Below are 14,879 nucleotides of genomic sequence, written 5' to 3'. Positions count from 1 at the left end.
GCTCTCTCTTAATTACTAACCTGTGTCTATTAATCTGTGCATGGTCTTGGCTTACTGGAGAATGCCTGGACATCCTATCCTTCCAGTAGCTACATGGTGTCTCTCTGGCGACTCACTCTCTGCTTTCCTCTTCCCAGAATTCTAGTCTGGTCGCCCCACCTATACTTCCTGCCTGGTTACATCCTACTTGTCCATTGGCTGAAACAGCTTTATTCATCAACCAATAAGAGAAGCATATTTATAACATACAGAAGGACCTCCCCCATCACATGTTTACAAAGAAAAATACAAAACTGGGCTGCAGTAGTCCATACCTCCCCTTCCTGATTTGGTGCAGGGGTGGGAGATGAGAGGGTACCTGGTGCAGCTAAAAATAAGAAATTGTATTTCAGTTTAAAAGCCACTAAAAGATATGTAATATTTTTTCTGAAAAGTATTATCTTAGGTTATTTAATGTCCATTAATGCCTTTGGTTCAACTTTGAAATTTTTAGTTTATTTTTCCCGTTGCTGGGGATCCTACCCAGAGTTATGCAAATAGCAGGCCCATTCTCTGTCACTGAGGTATACCCACTCCCAGCTCTTCATTTCAGTCCTTTTAATGAAAGAAAAAAAAGTCAAAAAAGCAAAAACTTGTTACCATGTTATGTTATGTTGCCCTGTTATGTTTGTGACAACAGCTCACTCTGTAGCCCTGGCTACCTGGAGCTTCTATGCCAGTCAGACTGGCTTCTTCTGCCTGCCTCCAGGTGCTGAAATTATAAGTGCGTCTGGCTGTCCTCCTGAGTTAGTTTGTGGTAGCTTTTTACATAGCTGTAGCCCTTCTTCAAATAAAGTAACATTATAATTTGTGTAGTCAAAATGTTGGTTTCTACTATCACAAAAAGTTAAGAGCATTGTTAGGTGATCAGGGACAGTCACATCTGCACTAGGGGAGTAGAAAGTCCATGATGGAAAAGCCTTAAGGATCTTTCGGGAGATTGATCCAAGGTGTTATCAAGGTTCCTTCCAGCTCTGAAATACTCAGATTTGTCAAGGAAGTACACGCATGTAAGACAAGTCTACCGGGGTGTTTTGGGGGAGCAGCATCACGTCTGGGATGGGAGCATACCGCTGTTGCTGCTGCTATTTAGTTGAGCTCCATCTGGCTTTTTGCCTCACTTTCCTCAGCGGTATCATAGGAGGCATAGTATTGTAACTAAGGACAAGGTCAGTAGGAACTGGAGCTTGTTTTCCCTTGAGCCAGAGTGTCAGCCTTCCTAACCTCATCTGTAAGGAAGCAATAGCAATTGCCAGGGTTTAATGAGTAAAGGACTTAGCATTGGCCTGACAGTAGCAGTTGCCCTGTGCAATGTATGTCCTGCTGCTATGCGTGTCAGAAGCACCCACAGGCACCCGTTTGGTGGGGGGTTAGAGGAACAGAAGATTGGGGGAAATGCTGCTTTAAAAATGAAGTGTTTCAAAAGGCCTCTTCTGCAGCATTACTTTTACACATCTTAATGAGCTTGCCAGGTTACCAAAACTTTTGGACTTTGTGTAAAATGGTTTTAAGTTCTAAAAACATTTATTTTGTATGTAAGGGGCTTTGCTTGCTTATATGTCTATACACCATGTGTTTGAAGAGGCCAGAACGGGGCATCAGATAGTTGTGAGTGCTGGGAACCAAAGCGCGGTCCTCTTAAGTGCTGAACTGTCTGACTCTGGCCCCCAGGATGGTGTTCTTCACAGATTGAAATATAAAAGTGTGCCTTTTGTTGGCCTACTTCCCTCACACGATCCTTGTGCTGTGTTGCAGGTCTAGCAGACAGAGTGCAGTGGAAGCCTCTGGTGCTGCCGTCATGCCGTTCCCGTTCGGCAAGTCTCACAAATCTCCAGCAGATATTGTGAAGAACTTGAAGGAGAGCATGGCTGTTTTGGAAAAGCAGGACATTTCTGACAAAAAAGCAGAAAAGGTATGCATCTGGCTTTAGCTCCTTTATTTAGGACCAAATACAAAATAGACTTGTGTTAACTTTAAAAACAATAAATTTCTATTTGGATTTAGTTGGTTTTATTTTTTAAATAGGGTTTCACTCTGTAGCTTATGCTAGTCTGGAATGTGGGACAGTCTTCTGAGTGCTGGGATGTGATTGCCGGTATCAGCCACAGCACCCAGTGTTCATTTGCTCCACTCTGATTCTTGAGAGCAGTGTTTCCACTAGCCTTGGACTGGGCATGAAACCCACAGCTACGAATGTGTGTTAGGCAAGTGCTCGACCACTGAGTCACACTTTCTGCTCCTGGTTTTCCTTTTTTTTTGTTTTTTGTTTTGTTTTGCTTTTCTCTCAACCCATAACATCTCCATCTACTTAATCACTACAGTCAAAAGCCTGGCTTTAATCCCAGTCAGGCCTTACCCATTCTTCTCAGAAGAATCCTGTGCATTCTGCTCCCTGAAGAGTTTGGAATAGAGTCTGTGAGTTCCACTTTTTCTTGAAGACAATCCTTGTAATCTATCTCACGAACCCTCGCAGTTATTCCAGCCTCCACGAGGTCAGATAATCAAATAGACTGCAATGTCTTTGTCTTGTTGTTTTTCCCTCATCCATTTCCACCAAAGCCCCATTCATCTTTGAGAACCCTCACATGTATTTCTTTTCTTAGAATAGAGTCTCAGAGTCTTCATTCTTCATCACACTCCTGCCCACCAAAACAAATCTCCACCATTTGGGCACTTGTCTTAAAATGTCAGAACTGCCACCATCTTCAGCTTGTGAATTTGTGTTTTGTCCCCCTTGCTAATCTGAGAGCTCTGAGCATTTGTGCCATATAGGGTGCCTTAGGGTAAATTCCCATCATTTATGAAGGAGTGGTAGGATGGAATCTTCTACCTTATCTTTATTTAAGAGATTTTTTTTCCTGTCTAGGGATGAAAGGTAGGTTACTAAGCCACTACTTTTTTTTTTAAGCAGTAAGACTATAGAAATTTACCTTTGTTTTTAGATAGAATGATGTAATCAGTTTGACTTGAGATCCTTACTCTCAAATATTATACCACAGTCTATCATAGATGTTTTTAAGTGAATCTGTAGAACCTGTGATGGATGCTTCCTATTCTGAATGGCCCCAGAGAGGCTGAGATGGCTCGGTGTTTAAGAGTACTTGCTGCATCTGCATCTGACCACTCACAATTGCCTGTACCTCCATTTCCAGAGGTATGGATGCTTGGAGTTCCTCCTCTTGACCCTGTGGGCACCTACACTCAAAAACATGTACATACCTGCACACATAAACACAGAAGTAAAAATAACATAAATCCTAAATAGCCCCACAGTCTTTGTCTATGAACCATCGTTTTCTGCTGTTTTCCTGTGTGGCTTTACCAGTGTCTTTTGATGTATGGGTGACTGACCTTAGCCATATCCCATCTCCTCCTTTCATTTTCTCATCCTATTTAATATTTCCAGTGCCCTTTGGACCAGGAAACCAAACAGATTTAAAGTTTTGTGTGTGTGTGTGTGTCTGTGTGTGTGTGTCTGTGTGTGTGTGTCTGTGTGTGTGTGTGTGTCTAAAAGAACTGCTGATAAAGGTGAGTGCTAGCATGAACACAGAATGTAGAACTGCTCCATTGTACTAAAGTGGTTCATAAGATGTAAAAATAGAAGTCTAGTTCCAGTCAATGGAAATAGGTATCCTCAGGAAATTAGAGGAACAGTTAGCAGAGCCACAGCAACACTAGCAACTCAGAAAACAAGAGGGTAAGCCTGCATACCCTCTCACTATTGGATACCTACATCTGTATAAAACAGCCAGCAGCCCTGATAGTCCATAGGGTCTAACTTGAAGTAGAAGTAGCTACATCTAACAAGAAGCAGGGCTGAAGCCTGTGAGCTGACCAATGTGAATGTGGCAATGTGAAGGAGAATAGACCCCATAGAAGAGTGATTCATACCTGTGGGAATTGCCTCAGTGGCTGTTCCTTCATCCTTAAATTGTTCATCATTACAAGTATGTGTGTATTTCATAAAATGATTCTTCTTTTGTTGTGCCTAAAGATACAGCCCACTCCTTAAATTCATTCTGTTCATCAAATTAAGTGTGTGTGTGTGTGTGTGTGTGTGTGTGTGTGTGTGTGTGTGTGTGTGTGTTATTCTGGGGATTGAGTCATGGCTTTGCAAATGCTGGGCAAGTAACTCTGCCACTGAGCTACACCGCTGCCTCTCAACAACCTTACTCCATTGTCGTCACTAGGAATGTCATATGTACAAGATGGACAAGGTCTCTGCTTTTGAGATCCTCCTTTCTAGTGAGAAGGATGGATGATGGACACATACTGAAACCAGAATTTAATGTAGTAGTAAGAAGTATGTTTCACAAAAGCAATAAAATGAACTAATGACCATAGTGCTTAAGCTTTTTTGTTCTCAAGACATCTTTACACTCTCAAATTATTAAGACCTTAAAAAAAACTTTATGTAACTGGAATATTGGTATTACTCCATTAGAAGTTCAAATCAAGAAAGGTTTTTTGTTTGTTTGTTTGTTTTGAGATGGGGTTTCTCTGTGTAGCCTGGGCTGTCGTGGAACTCACGCTGTAGACTAGGCTGGCCTCACAGAGATCTGCCTGTCTCTGCCTTCTGGGTGCTGGGATTAAAGGCGTGCACCAGTACACCGGAAAGTGATATACACATTCCACTTTAACAAATAACATTTTTGTGGAAAATAACCATATCATCAGAAATGAAAAATTCAGGGAGAAGAGTAGCATTGTTTTGAATCAGTTTTTTAAAGCTCTCTTACTGTGTTGATAGAAGACCATTGGATCCTCACACTTGTGCTGGCATCACTCTTCCACATTGTGTTGTTTAAGTAGATAAAGAAGATCTAATCCCTTATAGGCTTATAGATATCAAACCTCTTATGAAAAAGAGAGGGATGGGCTAGAGAGAAGGCTCAGCACTTGCTGCTCTTGCAGGGAACCTGAGATCCATTCCCATCACTCATGGCTTCTCAGAACCAACAGTAATTCTAGTTCAGGGGACCTTACACCCTCTTTAGATCTTTGTTGTGGGTTCCTGCCCACTCATCACATAAACACATTTTTTAAAGAAAAAATTTAAGAAAGCTGTTTAATAGCACTTCAGATAAATTTGAATGTTTGATACCACATGAGAATTTAATAATTGGAGGTTAGACACTCTTCCATTTAACACTCAGTCACGTTTATAAGGAACCAAACACATTTCCCATCTTTCATACCAACTTGTGTACTTAAAGGACAAAATTTAATAACATGACTTTCTACTTCTTCTTCATAGGTATTCCTTCTTTCCCTCCCTGCACCCTCCTGCTTAGCCTAGACTTGTAAACTTGTGATCCTCCACCTTCAAACTGAGATTACAAGTGTATGTGCCACCGTGCACAGGTCTCCTGGGCATTCTTGGGTGAAACCAGCAGTCTCTTTTGACTGAATATGTAGTCATGCAGGTTTAAGTAATTGCTACTGTACTTGTTGGCACTGCCTTGCTGTGTGCTGGAGTGTCAGCCCTTTAATGGGAATAGCAGTATGGTGGGGGCAAGGCAAATGTCTTATCATTGATGTGAAAACCCAGACTTTTTGGAATGGTCTCATGGCGTCCAAGAGTCCATACTTTGCAATGTACTATGATAGTTAGTAGAAGTTATGGCAGGAAGAAAACTGGCTACAGAGGTGGGGGGGGGAATAATTCTAATTTAGATGAGGTTTCAGAGAAAAATCTTAACTAGGACAGTGGTTTGATGGAACGCTAGAAGAGAGTGATGGAACCCACATCCTCTACTTGACTGAATCAATGGCTTCTTTGACTCACAGCTCTTTTGCTCTCCTAGAGGACACTTGGAACGCCAGGGTCATTTTTGGTATAGCACTAGGGGAAGGCTGCTACTGGCAGCCGGGATTGCTAAAATTAGAAAAGCAACAAAGAATTACCCAGTGTCATTAGTGTGGAGGTTTGAGAACTCCCACTCTAAGCCAGCATTGCACAAGAATAGACCTGCTATGTGTCTAAAGCAAACATGGGAATTTCTGAAGAATAACTCCATGTGAATTACTTATTCTGAAACATTAAGAATAGAGGAGAAAACACCTGAGATTTCTGACTGATTCGTCAATATCTAAAAGGAAATGGTTCCTAAGGATCATGGAAAGATAGAGAACTGAGACAAGAAAGCAGAGGAAAGATGAAGTTTCTGAGTATTAAAACCGTGAGACACACTGTTCATACAACGCTGAGGCATCCAACTAGGGAACTGGATGTAACCTGCTAACATTATACTAGAGATTGTAGGCAACACACAAAATATGGTGTACAAATGTAAAATACTGCTGTTATAAATAAAGATGAGGGATTAACCATAATAAGCTATTAATAAATATTGACAAAATGCAAGAAGAACTAGGCCAGAAGTGCGAGTATGGTACAGGCACCTTTAATCCCAGCACTTGGGGGGAGGATCTCTGTGTTTGAGGCCAGCCTGATTTACCTAGTGAGTTCCAGAATTACATAGAGAGACTCTGTCTCAAACAAATAAACAAATTGCAAGAGATGACAGGAAAAGTGAGGACTGCTAAGTGAGTAGACTATCTAGACTGCTTTAAATATCAGCTGTAGAAAGTAGTGTGTGTGTGCCGGTATCGGTCTCATCTGTGTGTCCGTCACTGTAACAGAGAGTACAGACTGTCCAGGGACACTCTCATGAGGAGTGTGCTGAACCTTCTCAGAAGACTGTCCAGAGTGCTAGACCCCGTTACAGGTGAGATGTGCTGCAGACACCATTTTTCCCTATGTCTTTTTAAGTCTAAAACTTCTATCCAGATCATAACGGAGTGTCTGGGGGACTTGTCCCCTCTGAAAAAAAGCATACTCCCAGCCCACTTCTGGTTGGTCTTCACAATCCTCATGCACGACTCCATTCTTGTAGGCACAGGTCAAAAAGCACCCATGATTCTTCCAAAATCGGTTGTTTGGAGAAAATAATTTTTAAAGAGTTTTTTGTTTGTTTGTTTTAATTTTTAGTGATTTGTTGATTTTTATTTTATGTCCATTGGTGATTTGGCCTGCATGTCTGTCTGTAAGGGTGTTATATCCCCTGGAATTATAGTTACAGACAGGTATGAGCTGCCATGTGGGTGCTGGGCTTTGAACCTGGATCCTCTGGAAGAGCAGCCAGTGCTCTTAAGCACTGAGTCATTTCTCCAGCCCCAAAGAAGAAAATAATTTTTAAACTCAGAATCTAATCCTATCTCTGGTCTGAGCCACTTTTCACGATTCTTAGGATTTCTATAGTGTTTATAACCACTGTGATGTCTTCAAAGAAAGTCAAATGATACTTTTTTAAAATTAAGTCCTTACATGGGCAAAACTTGTCTAGGTCCGTTTTTGTAAATCTTTTGAAGAAAGGGTAGTATTTACATTTTTAAGGATTGGTAGTCCTAGTCTGTTTCCCAGCACTCTGGAGGCAGGCAGATCTTTGTGAGTTTGAAGCCAGCCTAGAATTCTAGAACCTGTTTCGAGTAAACAAACAAAGCCAAGTACATGAGATAGAATTTGTATGTATCCTGCAAACCTCAAATATTTAGTACCTTCACATTTACAGAAAAATAATGCTGACCCTGACCTGAGCTTAGTGCCCCAACGTAAATACACATTGCTTATTTTCCCTCTTGATCCCCTCACGGTCCTGCCTTAAGCCTTTTCATTGGACTCTTCCCTTCCTTAAGGATCTTTTTTTCAAGTCTTTGCTCACATGCCACCTTTTCACCCAGTTTGCCATTTAAAATGAAACCCTGCCCTCTTACCTTGCTCTCTTTATCTTGTGTAATGTGTGTGACTATGTTTCTTTCTCAGTGGAATGTAAACTTCCAAAGACATACCTCAGTAAATACTCTTAGCTATTAAAGATGAACTAGAAAGTAGAGTTAATGCAAACTGCTACCACCAGCTCTCTTCTAACTCTATTTAATGACTGCTGAATATGACAAAAACATCCACATTTAGTATGTTACTAACAAAAAGGAGCTGTAACTAAGTGCCTGTTTGGATCAATTGAAGATAACCAAGAGCCATATTTCCTTAAAAGAAACATGCTGCCACCTAGAGCTCTGTCCTGTGCTAGAATCATTGCTGAGTTATATATCTGCCTTGATTGCTTAACTTCTGCTGTGATAAAACACCACAATCAAGTCAACGGACAAAAGACAATGTTTAATTGGGCAACAGCTAAAAGCTCACATCCTGATTCCCAAGCACAAGCAGAGAGAACACTGGGAATGACTTGAGTCTTTTGAAGCTTTAAAGCCTACTCCAACAATGGCACACATTCTAATCCTTCCCAAACAGTTCCACTAACCAGAGACCAGGCAAATATATGAGTCTACGGGGGCTGTTGTCATTCAAACCACCACAGTGTCCATTTCCGCCCTGTATTCTCTGATGATCAGGAAATGTTTTTTATGATTAAGAATATGCCTAATAACACTGAATCAGAGAGTTTAATCTCAGGGTTCCTGTCATCTACTGCAAGATACAGCCCTCAACCCTGAATTTATATTATGATTAATGTATCTGAGGGGCATCAAAACTGTAATAGTAGTTTGATTGACAAGGAGAATAGAAAACTATGGAGGAATGAAATCAGGCACCAAAGAAAAGTTGGTTATACCAGAGAGCCTTAGAGTGTTTAATATGGGACATACTTACTGTGGCAAATGTTGAATACAGAGCAAATGGAGCTGCTGAGGAGTGTTAAGTTGGTACAGCCACTGTGTAGAGACAGGCAAGTTCTTAAAGGCTGGGTTTAAATCAACTGTATGATCTAACCATGCCACTCCTAAGTGTATACCCAAGAAAACATGGAATATTTATCCATACAAAGACTTCTGAATGTCTGTAGATGTTTTATGTGTAATAGCCCAAGTATAACCGGATGCATTAATAGAAGATCAGTTCTTCTGCCACATTGTGGGATTCCGGGCTTCAATTCAGGTTTTCAGACCTGTGCACAAGCTTCTCTACCCAATTAGTCATCTTGCTACCTTAGTTTACTTTTAAATCCTGTCTTACATATTTGTCTTATCTTCATATCTTTCTATATAAGAAGTTTGATTTCCCCCACCCCTCGGTTTTTAGACAGGGTCTTATTATTTGGCTCTAGCTGCCCTGGAACTCGCTGTGTAGACAAGACTATTTTCAAACATAAAAGTTCTGCCTGCCTCTACCTCCCTCCTAAGGGCTGTGAATAAGGCATTACCCTACTCTATTTAAAAAAAATATTTATTTTGAAATTACTAATTGATAAAGGCGAGGTGCCCCTCTTCCTGCTTCCGCCCAGTAGACAGAGTGGCCTTATTCTGTCTTCCCTCTACTTGTTGCTGGTGTGGCACTGGCTCTGTGCACATTGACCTCAGCGTGGCCTGTGCTGCAGCAGCGCAGAGATGCCTGTTAGGAGGATGTGTGTCAGGTTTAAGGCAGAGAGACTTTCTGGTTTGGGGAGGTCCTAAGATAGCTAATTGCACCAGAGTTTAGTTTCCTGCGGACTTACTTTCCACTTCATGTATCCGTAAGATTCTCAGGCATCACTTTGTTACCAGGCCAGCCGTGAATTCCTCTGCTTTTGCCTTGGCTTCCCAACTTCATTTTAAGCAGAAAGTCTCATAGCTTGGGTGCTACCATCCATGAGAGGTTGTACTGGACACTACCCTCAGGTTGCAGAACATCATCCGTACCTTCCTGCCCTGGGTAGGAAGGAAGTCTGATTCTAATATTGTTGCCCATGATACTGGCATTAGTGGTGATACAAGCATTAGATAGGAATTTTGAGGTACTAGTTCTGTGTATATTGATCCAATAACTTAAATATTTTAAAAATAATTCCTAAAGCAAAATAAAGTTATCATTTGGTTGTATGTGGATGCTAGGGAACCTTCCTACTTCAGGAGTCACTTGCCCACCTCTCAAGGGACTTAAGTTCTGTACTTCTACCATAGAGCCTGAATTCTAAGAAACTCCCATGCCCAGACTGTTCAACTTGGGCATCTCCAGCCCCTGCTGTATACAACTATTTCATTGGTCATTTCTCAAAAGTCCTAAAGAAACAACCAAGACCTTAAAATTCTTTCCCTCTCACCCCACAGAGTAAGCAGTGAGAGACATGTGACTTCATTTTCCAGTCAAATGAGTAGCTTGTCACAAGGGATATTCTTGACTAAGTATTTATAAATGGTTGGCTACTGTAATAAAGCAGTCTGCCTGTGAAACCCAATCTGAGGCTCGGAACACCATGTCCACCTGATGAACACTTGAAGAATGTCCCGACAGCTAACAATCACGAGGTCATTCCATGTGTGCATTGCTGTCAGACACTGAAGCGTGCAGGTAGTCAGGAGTGTGCATGTAAGTGTGCTAAGGAAATGAAGCACACAAGAAAGTGCAGTCCTGCAAGACTGGCAACCGAAGGAGGCACAGCTGCTGTTAGGTGTCAGGGGAGCATGGGGCCCTGGGAGGGAGGGCAGGGTTGGAGCACACCCAGAAAGGAAGGCACTGAACCCCCAGGCTTTTACCTGGAGAAGAGATGAAGGTGTCCAACGTGAGCATGAAAGTAGATGACAGGGCAGAAGAATTGAAGACCTAGGGGCTAGAGAGAACACTGGCTGCTCTTCCAGAGGCCCGGGGTTCAATTCTGAGCACCCACATGGCAGCTCATAACTGTAACTCCAGTTCTGGGGCTTCTGACACAAATATACAATGAACATAAAATATATATTTAAAAAAATGAATTGAAAACTTTATTGAGATCTGAAGTCAGTTGAGAGATGCTGACCCTCTTAAGACACACAAAGGATATCCTTGAGGCCTCTTGTTTAAAAGCTGTTTCTGCAGCCCACAAGATAGAGCCAGAGACTTGGTACTGAAATTAGATGCCCCTACCTGAGAAGAAAAGCCAAACTAAGAGGGTTAGTGACCTTGTCAGACTTCCCCACTTCCACAACACCACCACTGTGGAAAGTCAGAAATCCAGAGAGAAACATAGTGCAGTACTGCCATGGATGTAGTCTTCAGATAGCCTCCTGGACCAGCAATCCAGTTCAGGCCCACGAGATGCATTTAGTTGCATCTCACTAGCTGCTTCAATGCGGAACAGCTTCTCTCAGTCTTTCTTTAACCTTTGTGACCTAAATATTTGAATGTTCATAGAATGGTCCCTGATTTTAGCCTTGCTGGTATTCCTCTTGATCTAGTGTAGGTTGAACAGTTTGTCACGGGCTCCACGGAACTAATGTGCCCTGTGAGAGTCATCCTATCAGGAGATACTCGAGTTAGTATGTCTTATTACTGGTAATGTTCATAACATGCACTTGGTTAAAGTGGTATTACACTATAAAACTACTATTTGGTTTTTGTAATCAGTAAGTATTTTGGGAGCTGGGGTTATAAGTTCAGGGGTAGAGTACTTAACTAACATGTTCAAAGCCCTGGATTCAGTCCTTTGTACTAGAGGTGGTGCTTATATTTTAGGCCAAATATGGTGGTCTGTGCCTATAATCTCAGGAGGGTGAGACAGAAGATGCCTGTCAGTTTTCAGTTAATTCAAACGGTATAGTGAGTTCCATCCATGTCAGGCAGCCTTAGAGTGAGGCCATGTCTCAAAACAAGAAAGAGTATTGGGACAAAGCATGTACTCCAGGACTGAGTAACAAGAACATTCAAACAAGTGAGAGAGAGAGAGAGAGAGAGGGAGGGAGGGAGGGAGGGAGGGAGGGAGGGAGGGAGGGAGGGAGGGAGGGAGGGAGGGAGGGAGGGAGGGAGGGAGGGAGGGAGAGGTAAAGAAGAGGTAGAAGGTACTCTCAATTTGGTTTGTGCCCCTTTAAACCAGTGGTTCAAACCCTTCCTAGTGTGTGACACTTTAATACAGTTCTTCATGTTGTGGTGGCCTCAACCATAAAATTATTTCATTACTACTTCATAACTGTAATTTTGCTACTGTTATAAATTGTGTCTGATATACAGGATATCTAATACTCAGCCTTGTGAAAGGGTTGTTCAATCCTCAAGGAGTGGCAACACAAAGGTTAGACTGTTTAGACTATACAATTATAGGAACTAGGTTGTAAATTGAGCAAAAGGCACACTTATCTTTGAACTTACTAATTTCCCATACAGAGTGATACTCAGTGTGGGTGTGCTGTGACTCTAGATTTCCAACACAGCCAACATGGAAACCAACTGTTCTTTCTGTAGTTAGTTGAGTACCAGATGCAGGAATTGGCTTTCTTTGGGGTTAGCTTGGAGAGGTGTCCACACTGACTATATACCCACCAGGATCTAAGTTTAGAGTACTTGGGACCTTTTATTGTTTTGTTGTTTTTTGAGCAGGGTTTCTCTGTGTAGCCTTGCCTGTCCTGAAACTCACTCTGTAGACCAGGCTGGCCTGAAATTCACAAAGATCCACCTGTTTCTGCCCACTGAGTGCTGGGATTAAAGGTGTGTACCACCACCGCCAGGCTGAGTATTTTGGTCCTTAAGTAAAATGGCAGCCTTATTGAGATAATTGGCTGGGTCAGTTCCTTGCTCACACTGTAACTTGGTCAGGCAGATACTGCTATAATTAATTTGTTGACTCCCTTCCATTGATGACAGTTCTTCCCCCACCCCCAATCTCAGGTGATTTGTTTCTTTGTTCATCATTAAAGTCAAGACTGTTCTTATCCAATACCAGACATCACCTGATTCATAATTTCAGTAGACAACTTTCTTTCTTCCTTAAAGATTAGTTTAGTTGTTATCTTGCTTTGCCTATTTGGTGAAGCAGTAGTGCTGAGGAAGATAGACGGAGGAGTCTGAATCTAGAAGTAAACCAAATGAGCTGCCCCTCTCTCCCCCAGGTAGACTTTTTCACAATCTCTGGCTGCTTCTGGACTCTTAATTCCTCTTCCTTCTGCCTTCAGTGAGTTGCTCTGTCCTTGGCCTGCATCTACTGTATGTATGGAGCACCTACAAGTTCTTAATGTAGCAAAAGGGAACAGTAACTGGGAAATGACAAGGAACAGAAGACTCATGCAACTTTGAGAAACAATGTGTGGGAAATTACTTGGTAGTAAATTAGTATGTGACAGAATTTACCTAGGAAGACTTTTGAGAAAGTGATCCAATACAATACTGAGCTAAGCACCCAGGGAGAAAGGCAGTTGACCTGGAGGTGGGTGCAAAGGACATGTGAGCGTAGCTGAAACCACATGTACAAGAACTCTGAGGAAAGACATGTACGTCCAGACATGGTGGGGAGAAATTAGAGAACAGGTCTAAGTTAGATGACAGTAGGGCCAGGCTGTGTAGGGGTCATGTTAAGAAGAGTTTGCACTAGTCTAAGAGTAATCATTGGAGCATTTTAAACAGTATATCTTTGTCAAATGTAGGAGTCTAACAGGAAGTCTGCAAGGAAGTCAGTGGGTAGGCTATGTAGTAGTTTTGGCAGGAATCATAAAACCTTGATGCTGACAGGAGACAACAGATGGCTGGATCTGGGAGAGTTGGAGATTTAGCCATTGGGCTGGTTCAGAAGAAGGAAGTGTTGATAATGACCCTGAGTTTCTGACATGTACAGAAGCACCTGTATTGTGCCTGATTAAAGGACAAGGGAAGAATACTAGACAGTGGGCAGCAACATAAGTTCTGTTTTAGATACGTTGGGTTTGAGGGAGGCACTGTACCATAAGACATCTAAATAGAGACATGTTGTGTAGACTGCTAAATGGCAAAGCCTGGGAGAACTGGAGAAGATAGGAATCTGTGAGGCATCTGCCTCTAGGAGTTAATTAAAGCAGTGGGTGTGCATGAGATCACTTAGAAACTAGAGAATGACGGAAGGAGGGAGGGAGGGAGGGATTCATACCTGGCCTGGTGGAATGCTTGATATTTAAAGATTTAGTTAAGCAGGACAAACTGAAAAGGAGACCAAGAAGCAACTAGAGAAGTGGGAAGGTAAAAATTAGGATAGGGAAGGGTGCAGTAAACAGCAAGTACAAATGCTTCAGGCGCCCAGGCGTAATGAAGACGGACAATTGCTCTTAGTGGCATGTAAGTCACTGTTGGGTTAGCCAAAAGCAACAAAGGATTAGGTGTGGGATTGGGATGAGCAGTGAATAAGGCAAGAGATGTGGATTGAGACACACATGAACAAATGTTTGAGAGACTTAATTATGTGTGAGATGTAGCTGAGAGGAGTTTGTGGTGTCCAGGAAGAGCTTACTTGGTTCTGTTAAGGGGAAGCTGGTCATGTGTAAACACTGGGAATTGGCTATCCGAGAACAAGAGATAGAACAAGTAAGCATTGAGAGGTAGTGGGTGTAGGTCCATTGTCATGGGCTCCCCATCACAGAGTGTGCATCTTCTGAAAAGGAAGGGTTTTTGACTCAGACGCTTTCTGCTTTGTTCCTGCCCCTCTTGTGTAAAGACAGCTTAATTGCAGTTCATGCTTTTAAGGTTACAATTCCTCTTCCTTTTAGTTTAATCATGGATATATGTGACCATAACTACAGTTAGTTCTAGAGTATTTCATCACCTCAAAATGAAACACTTGCCCTTCAGCTATTACTCCTTTCTTAGACACCTGATACTATGAGAAGAAATAAAGTGATCTGACCTGAATTCAAACTTTAAAATCATAATAATTTCAAAATAATAATATGGAGGGCATCATATTCTCTATAACTGGAGTTACCAGACTGTTGTAAGAACATGTGTGGGTCCTCTGGAAGAGTAGACAGTGCTCTTAACTACTGAGCCATCTCTCCAAACACCTTATCCCTATTTTGTATTTGTTTGTTTGGTTGGTTTTGGTTTTTTGAGACAGGGTTTCTCTGTGGCT

General features: G+C 41.9%; 1 protein-coding gene across 1 annotated transcript in view; it reads left to right on the top strand.

Moving 5' to 3' along the window:
• The window catches only part of Cab39 (calcium binding protein 39), a 70,633-nt gene that overhangs the window by 31,926 nt on the left and 23,828 nt on the right, over window positions 1–14,879 (top strand). The window contains exon 2 of the mRNA XM_040753147.1: window positions 1,795–1,951. Within this exon, the coding sequence (XP_040609081.1) occupies window positions 1,838–1,951 (114 nt within the window). The 5' untranslated portion in view covers window positions 1,795–1,837. The remainder of the gene's footprint in view (window positions 1–1,794; window positions 1,952–14,879) is intronic.

This window comes from Mesocricetus auratus, unplaced genomic scaffold (genome assembly GCF_017639785.1).
Source record: "Mesocricetus auratus isolate SY011 unplaced genomic scaffold, BCM_Maur_2.0 Super-Scaffold_100010, whole genome shotgun sequence".
Classification (NCBI taxonomy): Eukaryota; Metazoa; Chordata; class Mammalia; order Rodentia; family Cricetidae; genus Mesocricetus; species Mesocricetus auratus.
This window is presented reverse-complemented; position numbering and strand designations above follow the sequence as displayed.